Genomic DNA, 19384 nt, shown 5'->3' with positions numbered 1-19384 from the left:
TAATAAATGTTTAAGACAGTCTTATTTTCTATGATATTAATGCTCAAGAGCTGCAAGAAAATATCAGTTAAAATTAACTCACTCCATCATTTTCTAATTATTACACATTCACTATTTCTTACACTGAGTCTGAGATGATGTACTGAAGAAATACATAATTTTGATGACCATTCCAGTGTCTCTCAAAGAAATTGAAAACTGAAACTGAAGAAAAAGAATCTTTTGTATTTCCCACTAAATGGACACCGGGCATTTCAGAGATGACAGTGCTTACGGAAAAGAATGAAAAAAACCATACAGGGACTAATATCAATGAAAAGAAAACCATCTTATCTCTTGGCTTATCTTCTGAACAAGTCTTTGATTTATAAGATAGTTCTCTGCAGAAGTTTCTCTTATTTATTCCCGGTCATTGGTTGGTTCACAATTCTGTTTTTAAATTTCTTTACTTTCACTTCTTCAATCAATCAGTCACCAAACCTTTAAAAATCTGTCTGGTCATACAGATACAGATAAAAAGCAGTTACTGCTTCTAAGGACAGAAGCTTGACGGTGTGGTGGGGGAAAGACACATAAAAAGAAGTAACTACCATATAGTATGCTGGCCAAGTAGGTAGAGGGAGAAAAGTGACCAGGAAAAACTATACAAGACATGGCAACAAAGCCATGTTTCAAATCATTAGAATAAATCTGCCTGGAACAGAACAGGGGAAGAAGTATTTTAGAAAGAGGAAATAGCATCTTTGAAAACATGACAATACACAGAACTTCTTGTAGAACTTGGGAAAGAATAGCGTCTCCCATGACCATTCAGTCTCGAGGGAAAAGCTCAGGTCGGGTTATGAGTGGCTATTTGAATCATAACTCCTCACATGTGGAAAATGCTCAATAACTTACCCACCACCACCATCACATTTAAACTAGGTGTATCTAAGACAAAGTATCTGCTTTCAACCCAAGATTTTTGCTGAGTACTTTCCCCATTACGTGGATGAGACCATTATTTTCTTTATTTGCCGGGGGGCGGGGCGTGTTCTGGTACTGGGAACCGAACTCACGACCTTGCGCTTGCCAGGCAGGTGCTGTGCTGCTGAGCTAAATCCCCAGCCCTAAGGTTGAGACCATTATTGACAAAAACAATAAGGAACCCTAAAATAAATAAAAGTATAAGAAAAATATCTCAGCAAACCACAAAATAAACAATTCCTAGTATTCACGTGTAGCCATAATTTCAATCTAGAACTGTAATTATATGTATAATAGCATAATTCTAAAGGAAACATTTGACAGAGAAGCTTTTCTAAAGCACACTACTTTTCATTTTTGGTTCTTCCAATGCTTCATGGTACCTATGCTTTAGACTATAATACAGGAAATTTAAAAACTGCAAGCTTTTAAACACTGGATTACATCTAGAAATAAATTTTGCAGAGTTCCTTAAAATTCCTATCAGTTGAGGCTTGCTGGCAGGTGTAGCTGGCAGTCTCATGCAATGTTCCCTTCAAATCTTTTTTGGGAAGGAGCCTTAAAAACATAGCAGCAGTTATGTAAATTTGTTAAGTTCTCAAATATACATTTGACAAATCAATTTGCTTAAATTTTATTTTTCAGAGTCTTATCATTTTAGCTATAAAACTGGCACTTCATAAACAGTTTTAAAAGGTCACGTGAAAAACTTTGTGTTTCACTTTTCATCAGTCCCTGTATTTTGCTACACTAAGAAATTAAAGGGTAATTTGGATTTTTTTAAAACACCTGCAGCAGCTACTTTATAATGAAATATTTAAGGTTACAATTATGGCAGCAATAAAACTATTTAGGCTTTGTTACAACTGTGAATTCTGAATAATAATTTTACAGACAAATTGAGTCCCTACTTAAGGAGAGAAAATATTTATTAGCACATCTGCATTTCAAAGCTCTTGTTCTGAGAAATTTCCTACATAACTCATCAGATTAAAGTGAGACTGTTATATAGTCTGCATATTTTTCATACTAATTTCTTTAGTAAGAATTATTTTCCATGCTTATCTAGCTATTATACCTTACTATTTCATTAGGACATGACAGATTTTACCAATATGAGGAATTACTCTGGTTTTTTTGGCAACTACACCACATAACGTGTTTTGCTTTATAGCTCTTCTCAAAACTGCTAACTCTACACAGTGAAGTAAAAAGTGTAATCTATTTTCCTCTCCCAACTCGAAGACCTTCTATCTGGGCCAGACTTTGATATTTGCCCCTTGGCTGAGAATCCGCATATCCAACTTCACACTTAGCTGCAGTGAAGTAGCCCTGCAGGCAGGCCGACTTCAACGAACCACTAGTGGTATCATCATTAAAATCCTGCTGAAGGTCACCATGGTAACCGCCTGCTGAGGCTTCACTGCTGCACTCGGCATCTCCTAATCAGCTACCATGTGAAATGCAAATTCAGACAGTCTGAAAATTAGTCAAGAAGAATAGAGGATGAGGATGCAGATATGTGAAATATTCATGTGCTTCATGGAAAAAAGAAGACAGCATGAATGACACAACAAAGAAAGGCCCCTGACATTCTTGCTATCATTTTGCACTATTGTTCACACCCTACTGTATTTCTAGGCCTACAGTTCTGAAGGTGGTTTTGTGAAATGCCATATTTATATTCTATACCCAAAATAGTAATTAAAAACAACCAACATAAGAGCATTAACATCAAATACAGATAATACTTCTAAATTACCACAGCCTTTTAAGAGCTTATTCTAATTACCTGGATATAAATGCTGTAAAGCAAAAAACTGGGTATTGGTGATTATCAGTATCAAAACTATTAGAAGAAAATGTAGTTATTTCTTTCTAGGAACACAGATGCTTTACATATGGTAAAAAACTCTTTAGAGATATTTAAGTTACAAAGATTCAAATTTCCTTATATAATACTAAGATTGGCTGTTCATTCCACAACAGAAAGACTGACAAGGTTATCTAATAAGTGAACATTATAATTGTTTTATACTTTTCTTTTGCTCCATTCCATATTCCAGGGGCAAAAAATCAGTTGCTCATGAGGTAAGATGTCCTAATGCAAGACAGTGCCCTCTCTGGGTCAGTCTCCAATGAGCGCTCTGAAAGAGCTTACATAAACACATCTTTCTTGACCTCAGAAACTGCTAGTCTGCATGCTCCCTCCTTAAATACTGAAAGAATCATAATGTATTAGGCTAAAATGCACATACTTTGTTCAGTGAAAAACTGGATGTTGGACAGAGCCCAAACAACTCATTTTAATGAGTTACGGAGGCAGGAAAGGATTCAAAGTCAGATCTTGAGGTAACATCTTCAAAAATTTTCAATCCTATCCAATACTCTTTTTAACATGTCTACAATGATAACCTCAAAACACTTCCCAAAAGGGTTTGACTGTAGCAGTGAGGTGGGGACAGGACAGGTACTGTCAAAGGAAAAAGGGCTAAAGCTTGAAAAATATACTTCAGAGATGTATAGCTAAGAGATGTGTATTTCAGTTTTTGGAAAACATGGATGGAGGAAACTATACCAAAACCGGTTTTAATTGTTTGTATGTCTGAGATAGTGAGAATAAAGAGTCAGCCTATTAAGAGGGGCCAACAGACATGTTGATTAAGTAGAACCTGGATTTTTTCCATTAATTCTCTTCTCCGTACTCATCCCCTAAAAAGCAGGCTACTATTCTTATCACACCTAGGAAGTGGCCAATCTTGCACTACACACTGTTGTATTCATTCTATATTACAAACTGCACAGTCAACTTTTTAAACAGCAAGTCTCCAAGAGAACAAAACGGGGTAAAAAAATGTGACTTCTGCCACCTATGCTATTCATTTGTATTTTTGGGTGTAGTAAGTAAAATTCCTTACTACAACAAATGTTAGCAAAATGAACAAGAGACAAACACACGGACTGAAAATTACTTACTTCTTCTGAATAGTGATCTGAAGGAAGAGGTGGGTAGTCACACTGTTCTATCTTCTTACACAGTGAGTATAAATTCATTTTGTCACCATAGAAAGGACTCTGTAATGCAGCCATCTGTAAAATGTTCCAATTAAACTGATAGTTATATGGTAACTTTCAAGGAGAGTTTATCAAATATATTACACTAATGTAGAAAATAATGATAAATGCTTTAAATATATAAGCATTTTGATTTTTACGAACATTTCTTTCTAGAATTATTAAGTATAAAAATCTTAACCTATTTTTGCAACATTTAAAATTCCCTAAAATAGAGAATTTTTCTGTATATACATGTAAAACAGCACTACTAAACAACATACACTAACTTAAACTCTGAATGTAATATCATTAAAATAACTGGTATATCCATGGCAAAACAGGTATTACAAGGTATAGCTCAACCATGTAATGGTCAAAATATAACAAACATAAAAACTATTAAAACTGTTAACTGCATTATAATGTAACAGTATTTAAGGGAATAGAATGTATACCATTTTATCTTACATAATATAGTCCAAGGGAAAGGTTATTTTGAAAAAAAAAAAAAAGTCTTAATGTGAGTACTAACTTCTCCCCAAATACCTTACCTACGTTAGAACCTATTTTCATTTGGTAACGTCTCAAAAACACTAAGTGTGTTCAAAAATCCTATAAGTCACAGGAACAATTCAAGGCATCCAAAGAGATTTTTATGCAGAAAAACATGCCTCAGCAGATGAACAACTTTAAAAAAGACATTATTGAATTTAAATTTATTTTAAGACAAGGTTCTAACTTGACATTTAAAGTGCAAGCAAGTACTATGGTAAGCAGGGTTACAAACTAAAATTCAATTTAAAATGTTCGCATCCTGTTCAAAACCTTCTAAATCTCTGAACCGCAGCAGCAAGAATACAACGTGGAGTGCCAGGCTGCCCCAAAGTCAGTCACCCTTTTCTACATGTGCTAATAAGTTTGATTTTGGAAGGACAATGTGTACATTCCCCAGACAGGCAGAGTGTGTGTGAAACACGCTGGTCCATGCTGTGCTACTCAGTGAGCGTCAGTGGGGACAGGACAAGCTGAAAATGGCTCTCATCTGTCTTCTGTGCTCCAGACAGGGCTTTAACTCCTTCAGAGCCTTCGCCAGGAGGGGATCAGACTGGAAATCAGGCCTGGAAAGCAGCTCAACAAATCTGTACCTAGCCTGTATTTTATATAAAACCTCAATCTATTCTGGAATTGTTTTCCATATAGTGAGAAAAAGTGAAAAATAATTTCAATGCCCAAATACACAAAACACTCCACCTAAGAGGAAATTTCCAATGAAGGAACAAGTATTTTTTGTTCAAAATGCAAAGACACTTTATGATAAACCAGTATGAAAAACAGTGCCTTAAAAAGACACACATAAACTACAGTCTTTCCATGTTTGTAAAACCTTAAGTAAACGTGTATATATATATACACACACATATATGTTCATTATCATATACTAGGAGTTCATTATAGTACTTTTGTCTCAATACTGCAGAATGTTAAAAAAAATCTGAATGTCCCCTAAGGAGTTAAACAGGAATAGTATATTTTCATGCATCTCCTGCTTTGACAGATGAAAAATGTCAACTGTCCTGTTTTTATTTTCAAGCTTTTGCACTATTCATCTGGTTCATTAGTGCATCTCGATGCTGCCCCTGACAGCTGCTCGCCCTCTCCTCCCAGCAGCTGAATTTTTCAGGCTAATTTGATCCTCCACACTGAGACGATTGCGAGAATGATTGACTTGCTCCCTGACCTCCAGGGTCTGACTTTCCTGATTAGTATTCTGGGGGTGTCGAAGGGACGAAAGCCCACTGTCTGTCTTCAGGGCTGGTGGCAGCTCTCTTTTTTTTTGAACTGTAAGCCACCAACCTACAACCCTGTAAGGATGCAATTGCTGCGCTGAACAATAAAGGAAATGTGTAAAACCTACTTTTCCATGTAAAGGTCCATGTAGCAAAAGCACAGCATCTTGATTTTAATTAGTAAAGTCTACTTTGTTGCATATCAATTAAAACTGTACCACTAGATTTTTTTAGGTTCCATGAATATTTGAAAGTTTAATTTTGAGTTTAAAATACATTTTCAAAAATGGTTTTCTTTCTATTCTTCTACTGCTAATAGTAATTTCTTAGTGGGTAGGTATAAAAGAATTACATGATGCTATTGCCGATTTTTTAAAGCTGAATTGCTGCGTATCTCTATTATTATTATCTTCAAACGTAACTGAAGAGAGATAAACATAAAGATTAATTAAATCTTGAGAACAATTCTAGTCTTGCATGGAGGAAATGAGAAAATGCACTGAGATGATTAGTAATATTACCCTGATGAATTATTTTCATTCAAAATGACCAACAATACATGAACATAGGAGTGTCTGAAGAATTTTATTTTTGTGATCACTTTAAGCGCACATAAAATGAGACACTGCCTCTTAAATGCAAATTTGGAATGTAAAAAATTGTTTCAGTTTTGATGAGTCTAATCCTAAAACGATTACACAAACTTTCCCCTCAAAACAGCACCTTAGCCAAACAGTTTCACTGTTAATTTTAATCTCAATGAAAACTAATTTGCTATTAGTTTATACATACACCTTCTAGTGTTTAAAGGGAAACTGTTGCTTTGTCAATAAAGAACTAAGATTACCTAAACAGTATTAAAAATTTTAACTACGCAAAGTAACTTTTAAAGACTATAGTAGCTTAATATTATCAAGCCATTTGTCTGCAACACTACATCAAAATATTAGCAGAATATAATATAGTGGGCATAAATCATTTATACTCTTGTACCTACATAGAAACATTTTGTTATATCATTAATTCATAATTTTTCTTAATAAAAATTGGGATGAATTTATGTTAGAGCATTTAAAAATCTTTTAGTCATTACTCACTTTAGTCAGAACAATAAAATAATTTCAGGTTTCTTAAACCAGAATCTATAATCAGAAAAACACCTCCTGATATTTTACTTCCAAGTAACAGTGGCCAATTAAAATAGATAACCTTATCATATATTCAATTCAGGAGGACAGAGGCACAAAACAGTAAGAAATACATTGGTTTCTATCCATCCACTGTACATTTCCTCACAGAGACATAAAAATGAGTGTCTCTTCGCTTTACTTAAACCTACTTAGATGTAGATTACTTTTCAGTTAACAACTTTAGCTCCAAGTCTATACTCTTTCCTGCCATTTGATTAAAAAATAAAAATTACAGTAGTCACTTCTTGAGATAGTCTTTGATATCACTGCTTTATAACATGGGTAAAAATTCGTTAGCAGTATGCTTTCTTCTGTGGATACGAATTATTGTACTGCATTTCTACAAGATCAACTTATGTGATTCCATTATCTTTTAAGAACAGGAGAAAGACAACAGTTCTCTGAGCTTCACCAATAAAAATTATTAATGGAAACTAAACTAAGTGGTAACTTAGAATAATTATCTATTTGTATATTATCTTTAAAGATGAATTACACCCACGTAACATGAAATAAAACACTGATAAACATATTTATTATACTTTCACATTTTAAATCCATAACATATTTATTATACTTTCACATTTTAAATCCATTTCATTATTTCTTTTTTATCCTATAATGCACTGGGGAAGCTTTTTCATAGATGCTCAAATTATAATTTTATAAATACACAGAAGAACATTCTATTAACACAAAAATTGGTATTTGTAAAAAATTCTCAGCAAAAGGACACAACTTAAAATATTATAGGGGAAGTAAATGTGTGAGAACATATTAAATTCCATATGAAAGTTAATAACTCAATGGGTTAATCTTCATAATTTAAATGCTTATTCTTAAACATTATTCAAAAAAATCTAAATTATACGAATAGAGGAAATTATGTTACAATGTATCAAAATAGGGATTTTATCAACATTACCTACCTCATACAGTAGACAGCCAAGAGACCAGATGTCAGATTTGAAGTTGTATCCATTTTCATGTATTCTCTCTGGAGACATGTAATAAGGTGTACCCACTAAAAATAAAACAAACATAACAGGAATATAAAAGTGAAGATACAGCCATGGCAAAAAAATTACATATAAAATTTTCAATTAAAAATGTCATAAAAAATCATCAGGTTCAAAAAATTGTTTTTTAGAGAACTAAAAACTTTTAATTTTCCCTTTCTCTTTGATCCTTACACAGCACATTATCATCTATACTATAATAAAAAGGGTGTGGTGGTTTAAACTTTAATTTATTCCTCTTTGAACAATCCAGGGAAAATTCAGGAAATATAATTAAGGGAAAAATAGAAATATTTCTAATAAGAAATCACTTTTGTACTTAAGTGACTCACACTGGCGTAATCTTTTTTAAAAATATGGGTTGCATCCTCCAAATAATTGAGCTTCATAATAATGTATTTTAAACCAAATAGTGTTTTATGGCAATTCACAATATATATAAATATTTCATAATCATTAACTTTAACAGAAACATCTCTGAGAACATGGGCCTGGCTCCTGATATTACAAATGATGTAACTGTTAACACTGATGCCTTAGTTACTCTCATGTTAGAAAGAAATAGGAGACTTTTTGTATCAGAGATTATACAGATTATGTAATTATACATGTGAAAGGGCACTGACATTTCTATGAATGAGTCAGTTCTTGCTATGCAGAGATGTTTTTAAGTATAGTAATTTTTCTCTTGTCATTTTAAGAAATATATTAGTTGCTTTAAAATAAAAGCATATGTGTTATATTTTGATGGCTCAATGTATTTAAGTGATTTTTAAAGTATCTTTAATTATACATATAGATAGCTATTTATTTCACCATATTAATTAGCATAACAATTTTTATCAAATAGAAAATCAAAGGTTGAGAAAAATATTTAGGAATCTTATTTCCCACAGGCAACACTACTAAAAATAAGCTAGTTCCCATGCAGAAAAGGAAATTCTCTTTATTAATCCTAATGAGACTAAATTCACAATTGGTACAGGAGTCTTTAAATAGAGACAATATAAAGAGTCACACCAATAATAAAAGTACTGTCCTTAACAGCAAAAGTAAGTTTTCCAAAAGAATTAGTTACAACCTTGAAAATAGTTGTGTAGGGAAACTACACTGTGCTAAAAAGTGAAAACACCATAAACCGCGTACCCAAGAAATCCTACCTCTAATGGAATCCATTTTTATTAATAATGAGTCATAATCAAATGGATGAAAGGGAAATATTTATGAAAATGAAGAAAAGTGAAAAAGTATGCAAAGAAGATAAATACTTAAGTACTAAGATATGAATAGAGACAAACTTTTAGAAATTAATTTAGTATTTACTTTAAAGACAAATAAAACAGCTGATTTGTGTGGTGTTAGAAAAGGAAGGAAAACTTTTAGAAGGAGCTAGGTTTACAATATTATGTTGAATGAACACAAGCTATTCAGATTTGGATGTTCTAGCCACTTTCACCTGTAGTTTGCATACACATTACCAATTACTGCAAATATGTGCACACTCCATTTAAAGAAGGGTGGCAGGTAGAGGTGCAATAATGAACAGGCTCCGCACAGGCTCCTGGTTTCAGGGCAGGAAGCAAGCAACTGGCAGTGAGGAATGTGCAGAGAGAGGCTTCACAGAATCCACAGGGGGCAGCTGAAAACAGTGAGGCTCGAAGGTTCAGAGTTTACCAAAAGCAAAGGTAATTTTTACTCAGTAGCTCTGGGAAACCTGCTGATACATTAGGGATTTGATACGAGTGTGAAAGACTGATGATAGGGAAAAAGGAGAACAAACGCCAGCATTTTACAGGGATTAGCTCCAGCATAACACCTTAACTGCAACACAAACTGAACTCACTGGTGACAACCAGAAGTGAAGAAAGGAGAGAAAATGATTAGCAATTCCACTACACTTCAATTATGGAAAATTCTGATGTATAAAAAAGCCTCTTCTAGTAAGATGCTGGAGGTCATTACAAAATGTTATATACCCAGTTAACATTGCCACTTAAGTTTAGACACTAATTCTCCACGTTATAAAGAATGAATATTGTAATACCTCACACATGGAGTGTTTTATTTCCATACAGAAACTACAAATATCCTGTACATATATTAAAATGTAAAGCAAAGTATGCTACTCACCTCACTGGTACATTTCCAAAAGAGTATGTGAGAACGTGAGTAAGTTACTGTGTCTGCACTACAATTAATAAAGTAAATTCATAATGAACTGCTGAACACAGAATAAGAGGGAGGCTCTATTCTCTCCCTAACGAGCTCCCTCACATGCCCCTCTGCTCTGGACAGGCCCTCTGTCTGACACTGAGCAGAGGGGCAACGCCATCATGGCACAGACTGATTCGCTTTGATTCTCTCCGAGGCCTAAAAGTTTATATGCTTAGGAAGATTTGCAATACATTTAAATGCAGTGATATGTTTCCAACGTTTCAAACATAATGAAGATATAATTATTTCCTAAAAACCTTTTTTAAACTCCATGACAGCTGTGTGTGATTACGGTTGCCTCATGAATGTTGTTACTTTTTTTAACAGCTATACAAGAAAAGAGTTGTACAGTGAGATGACTAGACATTAAAACAATCATGCAAATTCCTGTGTATTAAGGAGACTAAGGCTGCATAATTCCACTTATCCTTCAAGAATTTATGGCTATGAGTAAAATGAGAATACATTTTACAATAACAAATATGTAATCCCACTTTAACCTGCTGACATGAGCAAAAGTGGGTAAGAAATGGACAATAACATTAAAAAAAAAAAAAAAAAAAAAAGGAAAGGCTTGACAACAGGAGAAACCTGCCAGCAACTGGAAATGCTACCTGACCTTTCTTTATATTAATAGCATATTAAAATATACTAAAGCAGTCATTCAAATTTTAAAAAAACATTTGCATTGTATTAATTGACTTATAGCCATCTGAGAAATTTTACAAGGTATAAACAACAAATATACTCTTACATATTCATTCTGAATAAAATGAAGACCAATTTTCAAAAGTTCTCTAATATGTTCGAAAGAGCCAACAAATTCTGCTTACACGTTGCTACTATGGAGGATATAAATAAATTCACTTTTATTTCATCAGAACAGGGTTTACACAGAATTTTTCAATAGTTTAGCTAAAAATTCAGCATTATAATCTCTGCAAAGACATCAATGAAGAAAATGACAGAATTGAAGAATATATAGAGAGTTAGATTTATTCATTTATTTTTATATTTTCAACAAAGGAGGTAACACAAAACTGGTTGAAATTAAGGAACTCTGTTACATTTTACCTCTGCCACTAGCAAGGACAGCTCAACTTCTCTTTCTATGTTCACTTCCCTCATCTGCTAAGATGAGGCGCTATGCAAAATGAGATGATTTCTAAAACTGAATAGCACTCAAAAAAACTCCATAAAAATTCATATGGAAAATTAAATGGAAAAACGTTACACTTCTTTTTCAACTATTATTTAAGCCAGCTGTGTGAAAGAAATATTGTTTTTTTCTCTTAGAATTAGAACAAACTTTAGAAAAGAAAGCTTTGAACACTTCTTATTGGGAAAATTAAAAGGACACAAGTTATCTTGTATCTCAATTTGATTTAAACACACACACCTTAATGAATCCATTTCTTGTTTCATATTCATGAGTCAGCCCAGAAATGATGCTGGCAGACTGAATGGAAAGAGAACAAATTTTACTTCATTCTAAGGAGTATTATCTGAGGCCAATATGGATTGGCTAAGTGGTAGAACACCATTTCTTCTGCAAAAGACATTTTAAAAAACTGTCATCTTTTAAGCATAACTGATAAATTTAAGAGCTTTAATAATGCTGTGAAAAATGCCTCCCCATATTTTATTGCTACTTTGCTCCAGGCACTGAATTAAATGCATTACATGCATTATCTTGCTGAATTTTAACAAGTGTTTATCAGGCCTACCATTTGGCAAATCCTGTTCTAGATGCTGGGGAAGACAGAAGTAAACAGGAGAAATCCTTGATCTCAGGGATATGGGCTAGCATAACAGAGACTGTTTATCCTGTTTCAGAAAAGGAAATATAAGGAGGTCAGGTAAGCTGTTAGATCGAACAACTTGCTAAGGTGTGGACCTAGAAGAAACCTAGTTAGTTCTGTATTTAAGCAGATAGTTATTTCATTAAAACTGACTGCTGTGAAATATGACTGAAAAAAAAAATCTACATCTTTCCAAATTAACAAGCAGGGAAACTGTCTAAAAGTCACAGCATGCATCTATGAAAAACCAGAAATACAAGTCCAGGTTCAACAGGACACGTATTAAAAGTATGCTACTATGCAGCTACTTTGATTGTCTTAAATAAATATACTCATTATGGTGGCTGAGAGGTTAAATGTGCGCAATTTAAAGTTAGGTAATAGCTTCTTCCCAGAGCAATTACTTAAGTCAAGAAAGGACTGAAAGTTAAAAATAAATCAGTGAAAGCAGCCTCTAGTGCTGACTGAACATACGCTGCCTTTACTGCTCTACACACCGTGGACAATGAAAGGGTACCAGGCAAAGATCCTCAGAAAGGTGCTAAGGAAAGGTGTGGGGAAAACAGTATGTGACCCCTGGTGGCACCTGGCACCAAAAATGAAACTGTTTTAATGCCTGGTTTCTGAACGCTAATTTTCCAAGTTGAAATCAAAAGATATATCACACTTGGACATGGTGTGGGGAACACGAATTTTACACTCAAGAGACTCCAGTGTGAAGATTCTGATATCTAGTTTGAACATCCATCATGCATTTACTTCGCTAGAAATAACACAAAATCAAAGAACCATTTGCCTCGTGGTGGAAAGTAAACAGAAGTTAAAGCAATTCTACGATAATAATATAATTTCCCTACAAGGGGTTTTAATATTTGTTTAGCACAAGGATCAATATTAGAGCATTTTGGTTAGATATTTTTCGAAAGATTGATTCCATTTTCAGAATGTACAACTAATGCAACAACTAAACTGACACATGCACATGCAAAAGGAAAAAAAAAAACATCTTTCCTCTCCTGGGGGCCACTATAAAAGCAAGAAAAGGTGATCCATCAAAACGTTATCAATCCAATTGTTCTCATCTGTTTTTCTCCTATCATTATAGCAACTAATCAGATGAGAAATAATTCAATGTATTTAAAAAGTAAAATTGTTCTTAAATAGCAGGTAACTACTAGTGCCTCACAGACACTTTTGTAGTATGCAGTTCTTATAAACTCATTTTCCTCCTTCAGTTTCACTAAAATGACTTCTCTTCCTACATTCAAGTCCATGGTGGAGTAAGCCACTGAGAAGGGTGACTGTTACTAGAGTGAAAAGCCTTTTGTGGATTAAATAACTTTCTGAAATGACTCCAATCTCTGGTCTCTTGCGTTATACTTGTTATGGTACATGGAAAAAGGGACTGTGCAGATGTAAGGTCACAGACCCTAAAATAGGGAGATGCTTTAGATGACCACTGAGAGATGCACATCTCTTACAGCACAGGTAAGAGAGATTCCAAATGTGATAAGGACTTCTCATTGCTGGTTCTGAAAATGGAGGAAGAGAGCCAGGAGGCAAGGTATGAAGGCAGCTTGCAGAAGCTGGTAATGACCCATCTGGAAGCAAGTGAGGAAACAGGGATCTTAGTCTTCCATCACCACAAAACTGAATTCTGCCAATGATCCAAATAGGAAATATTCTTTGCTAGAGCTCTGAGAAGTCTTGCAGACATCTTGAGTCTAGCCCAGTGAAAGGCATGTTGGACTGTGATCCACAGAAGTGCAAAATAATACATTTCTGTTGTTTTAAACTACTAAATTTGTGGCAATATGTTAGGGCAGCAACAGAAAATGAATATTAATGTCTTCATGATCCTGTATTGCATGGGACAGTGGAAGCCTCAATATGCTGATGACTAGTCTACAAGAAGCCCCCTAGGCACTGGAGGAGGGTACAGAAAAACTACAGGTTATAGTTCAAAAAAAAAGTTTGTCCTCCAGGACAAACTTACGAGATCACTTTGAGATGGAGTGTGTTTTTTGTTTTCTTTGGGGAGAAGTCAATACATTCACCTTAGGAAGAAGAATATGGTAAATAACACACTTAAGGGTTAAAAATATGATCTTTTCTAGTATAAATGAAGTCTGACTTGGTCAGTAACTGATACAACAGGCAATCCTATCTACTCAAGAGGAGATGTGGAATGCAAACAGTTTAAGACGCTACAGGGCACTTAGTCTAACAACAGTGGTTGAAAGTGGATAAATGATGTTTATTATAAATTGACCAAAATTAGGTCCTTATCATAAAGACCAATTACAAGATATATTGATCCAGAGAAAAGAAACTAGAGAGCAATACTCTAGTGAACATTATGAATCACTCCAGATTTAAAGATAATCTGATAATCTCTTCCCTAAGGTTGCGTATGGCCTCCATTTTAATGACAACTACTCCCTTTCCCATTAAGACAGTTAACAACCCTTTGGTTGCAGTAGGTACAAATATGGCACAAAAAAGTAGAAAATAGATAAACAGTATTTTTAAAACAAGAAATGAAGTCTTTTTCCTTTATTTCAGGACCATATACAATGTTCAATTCATTGCTTCTGGTGCTCTTTCTGGACACAGGGGTAAACTACTTCCCCTAACCTCCTTGATATATGCATTGCAATTATACTTGTTTTGGACAATGAAATGTAAACAGAGGTAACTGTAATTATTTAAACCAATGGGGTTAGTTAAAAGCTAATAATTGATTTTCTATTTTCTCTTCCCCTCATGAAATACAAAAATAAAAATGTTGATAGGAAAATAAAATATCAAAGTTGTCTAAAATGCCCAGTCACCACATGGAAGTACTGCAGCCCAAAAGACCAACATGGGCCATAGCTGACTTCAAGTGATGAGAGACAGCATGTGTCAGTGCTAAGCAGCTGAACCTTTGGATTTTGATATTTTGAAAACTTTTGCTGGGTATTATTTCTTTCTGCAGTATAATCTAACTCATTTATATATTTAATTAAATTCACCCTTCCTAAGTAGCTGTCTCTAAGTCCCTTTCATTTAAGTAATATTTATTGAGTATTTATTACATGTAGTATCCTATTGTAAGCACTGGGAAATATCATGGAACAAAAACCCATAAAAATGCACAAAAAGGTTAAATCAATGATCTCCGTTTCCTAATCCATATCATGCCCTCCGCTGCTCATGACGTAACATTGATGCTAGAGGAGAAAATGTGCTTTACAACTTTGGAAATGATAAAATGTTATATACACACTCACTGCTACCATTGTATTAATGTTAGTAGCAATTCAGGATTCCTCTGGGTTATTACTACAGGAAATATAGGTAGATTGATACAGTTTGACTAGAAATCATATTGGATTATAGAAAAATAATTCTGTTATTCTGCTATGTATTTAAATAGTCAAAGGTGAAAACATCTGATCTCTTAGCAAGTTGTCTCTAGGTTGGAATATTTTTATTTGCTGAAAGGCGACTTCAGAGTATGTTAAGAAACAGAAATGCACCGAAAGTACTACCACTTGTGGTCTGACAAAAATTACAACTTTATTACTGCTTTCCAATTTCACAGGTTTTGATGAACACTTAGCTTTCAGTTTACAGGAGCCACTTTTGCCACAGAGCCCACTTATCTCTATGCTTGTGTCTCACCTCTAGAATAAGAACAACTCATCTGCATATTCTACGCATATCTTCTGAGGATCTTAGGGAGCTGAGTGATTTGCAAACCATAAAGAATCACCACTCGTGTTATTCCCACCTGCAGAAGCATAGGGAACTCTGTAAATGGCTAATTGATATTTGGCCAACTGAAAGGACCAGAGAGTAAATCAAGAGAATGTGCAAAAGTAGAGAGAAAAACAGGAATCTGCCAGTAAATGAAACTGCTTGGAAGCACTAGCTCTAGATCAATGTTTTGCAAGTGGGAGGAAGTAACAATCCATTAATGAGTTGTGAAATCAAGTTAGTGGGTCACAGCTAGCATTGCGCTTTATAAAATAGTAATCTTTATGATGTAGATCAGATAACAAATTTTCTAACATTTGTTACACCTGTAAGGTTGACAAACAATATGAAAAAAGCGACATTCACAGAGATATGTGTAATATCCTGCAATTAACCTCTCTAACCACACCCCTGTCCAGATTACATGAAAATCTTAATGTAAATTCATGTATGAAACAAAAGGAGAAGGGTGGAGACAGAAAACCAGAAAGGTCTACGTCATAGATCACAGCAGTAAAACTGTCTGATATGTGTGCTGGTGAGCTCCAACAAGGTACACTTTACTCAGTTTTGGGCGGTACGCACTAAGACACTGACAGGGAAAGACGGAGACTGTGGGGAACCAGAAGGACCTGTCAGCAGTATACAACCCCACCCATGCCTAACCTGAAACTGATAAGGAACATCACACCATGGCTGTTGTCTTGAACTCAGCTCATGTGGCTCTTTTCTTCACAACCTTGCAAAAGCCTGCCTAGAAAACTGCACTAGGAACTCAATGGGGTTTCCCCTGAACCTGGTCTTGTCCCCTTTGCCATCTGCTCCAGCAGACTTTCTGTAGGCAAACGTCATCCTGCACTACCCCTGATGGGAAATGTCTTTCAGTCAGACTGAAAGATTATTTCCTATTTCCTGGGTTCACTTACAACTACCTCTTTTGCATCCCTTGAAACTTAACTCAAATATCAGCTCCGCAGAGATGCCTGCCCCTTTCTGAAGTATTTTCCTTACTAGTCCTTCTCTTGCATACCATTAAAATTCATCTTACTTCTTTATTTGCTTTATTACCATCTATTTTCTCCTACCATAAGCTCCCTAAAGACACTTGTCTTGCTGAGGCTACCTTCCTTGTCCATAGAATAGCATCTGCGTAACATAGGCACTAAAACTATTATTTGAACGAATCAATTTTAAAAAAAGAATTGCACCTCCTGCTTCTTCTACAGCTTCACCACCACCACCATCTTAACAGAAGCAACTTAAATATACAGTGTATCACAGTGCTCAGAAAACTTCAGTCATAATATTTCATTAGCAATTAATTAGGGGATAACAGTTAAACACAGGGTGGTTATTATTCACACTTTTACTTTTATAAATCTAGAAACTACATTTTAGAAGATTAATAAAAGGCTTGATTAAGGTCCTGGGAGCAATGTACACACAAGTTCCAGGTGTTCTCCATTCTCTCAGAACATTTCATTCTATTTCTCTTGTACAAAGCAAAAGGAAAAGTAGGCTGCTGTATGATGTGGGAAGGAAAGTCAACAATGAGTGAAGAGTTAGAGGACACCAAACTGCACAATGCCCTGAATATTGTAAAGAATTGTGCATATGCCTCAGGGCAGAGAACCATCAAACATTTGGAGAAAAGTAACAATCAGATGTCTTAGAGGAAGATAACGCCAGGGGGCATAATACAGAATAGATTAAAGAAATATATTAGCAGCAAAAGAGGGTATTTCCCAGTCTATTATTATGAAATAATTATAGATCAAGAATGGAAAGTAGACAGAGTATGAGAGAATGTATGTGGTGGTAGTAGACAGGAAATGTTTTAAAAAGTGAAGGTCCCGAGGATTTTTCAGTTTTGAGGATCTGAATATTGTTTGAATACCACCACCATCAGATTTAGTATTTGCAATTTTTAATGTTTGAATTCGAAGGATTACTATTCTATGTTGCCATGCTTTATAAAATTGGTTCTGAAAACTGGGAATGTGGCCATCTAGAAAACTTTATTTGCTGTTGAAGACAGGGTAGAACTATAAATGATATCAAATGTTAATTTCTTATTATAATATCAACTGATACAAATGAAATGCAAACTAGAGAACTAAGAAATGCAGACTTGCCAATCTCTTAATTATAAATAAATCAAGTAAGTTAAAATAGTATCTTCGAATTTTTAAAAGTATATTTTATAAAAAACAAAGATATGACTATAAAAATGTTTCTAAAACACTGTATCTTTTCATTTTTAAATTCCTCAAAATAGATGCATTTAAAGTAATTTCATAACAGACTTTAAAGTAAAACTTACTCAGATTTTTTAAAACAACTATATCCATATTTACTTTAGCTTCATTAAAATCTAGACATTGTTTTATGGATATATCATGCCCTACAGATTTTATCCTCAGTAACATACAATAAAAACAGTTCTCATATTTTCTGTGAGCAAAATAAATTTGTATAGGCGGCCACATTTTCAGTTACTTTTCAGCACAGTTCTTACAAGCAAACTTAAGTCTGCTCTTAAAAATATGACAACATGGAAGAGCAATAACTCTCTACAAGTTAAAATTAGAACCAACAAAAATAAGTCTGTGTTAGGATTGCTATCTTTATCACCACATAACATATATATATATAGAGAGAGAGAGAGAGAGAGAGAGAAAGAAAAAGAGAGAGAAAGAGAGTTAGCAGATATATTTTCTTGATCCTTAAATAGAATTTTTATTTTACTGCATCCAAAGAACTGTAGTAAGCTAGCGTTCAAACTTTAATTTTTGATGTTCGATGCACTTTGCTTAAACCTCAATTTCAAACTATCAAAACCTTCCCTTTGTACAGCAGACAAGCAGTAATGAAAGCAATTTTTAAAACTAGTGAAAAAAATTATTTTGCTGATGATTTACCCATCAAAACAAGAGTCTCATTTCTACTTCCTACTTTAGATATGTCTTAGAATGCACAGAAATTGTATCAACATGTATTACATATAAAACCACATTATCCTGTGAACTGATTTTGATAAAACTCGCTTTAGACACTCTTAAACTTATTAAAATTAATTTTATTTCTATATCACATAACTTGGACTAGCATATCACCTAAAATTGAAGATGCATTTGTTTTTAAACCCTGTTTAGAATTTTTGTGACAGGCAGTATCAGGCATACTAAACAGGTTCATTTTCAGAATGGCTAAGATCTAGATTTCACACTAACATCCTGCATTCTCAGGACTGGATGACTTCAGCATGTTCAGAGTGACAGTCTGAAAAACAGCATTTAAAGAACACACTTGTACACCAGGTATGTGCAACTGTGTGCATATGTGTAATTGTAACTTTGTATTTCTAAGTAAATTAATGACAGAATCCTGTTACTACATTCTAATCAGGACAATAACAGAGATCTTTACTAGGAATAAGTGGTACTGGCTTGAAGAGCTTAAGTTTTTTTCACAGAAATTCTCCACTATATTATACTGGAAGCACTGTAATATCACAATGCAACTTTACTGAAGTGCTACCCGAATTTACTCATTACTTATAGAATTTACATCAAATTGTTCAATTCAGAAAAAGTAGTAAAGCT

At 34.2% G+C, this 19384-nt stretch overlaps 1 protein-coding gene across 1 annotated transcript in view; it reads right to left on the bottom strand.

Moving 5' to 3' along the window:
* Positions 1 to 19384, bottom strand: part of Nek7 (NIMA-related kinase 7) — a gene marked incomplete in the record, with an annotated part of 138733 nt that overhangs the window by 8371 nt on the left and 110978 nt on the right. The window contains 2 exon segments of the mRNA XM_005375133.2: positions 3943 to 4056; positions 7930 to 8024. Coding sequence (XP_005375190.1) covers positions 3943 to 4056; positions 7930 to 8024 — 209 coding nt within the window.

This window comes from Chinchilla lanigera, unplaced genomic scaffold (genome assembly GCF_000276665.1).
Source record: "Chinchilla lanigera isolate Chin_1 unplaced genomic scaffold, ChiLan1.0 scaffold00005, whole genome shotgun sequence".
Lineage (NCBI taxonomy): Eukaryota > Metazoa > Chordata > Mammalia > Rodentia > Chinchillidae > Chinchilla > Chinchilla lanigera.
Note: the sequence above shows the minus strand (reverse complement) of the source record. Positions and strands in the feature narration are given on the sequence as shown.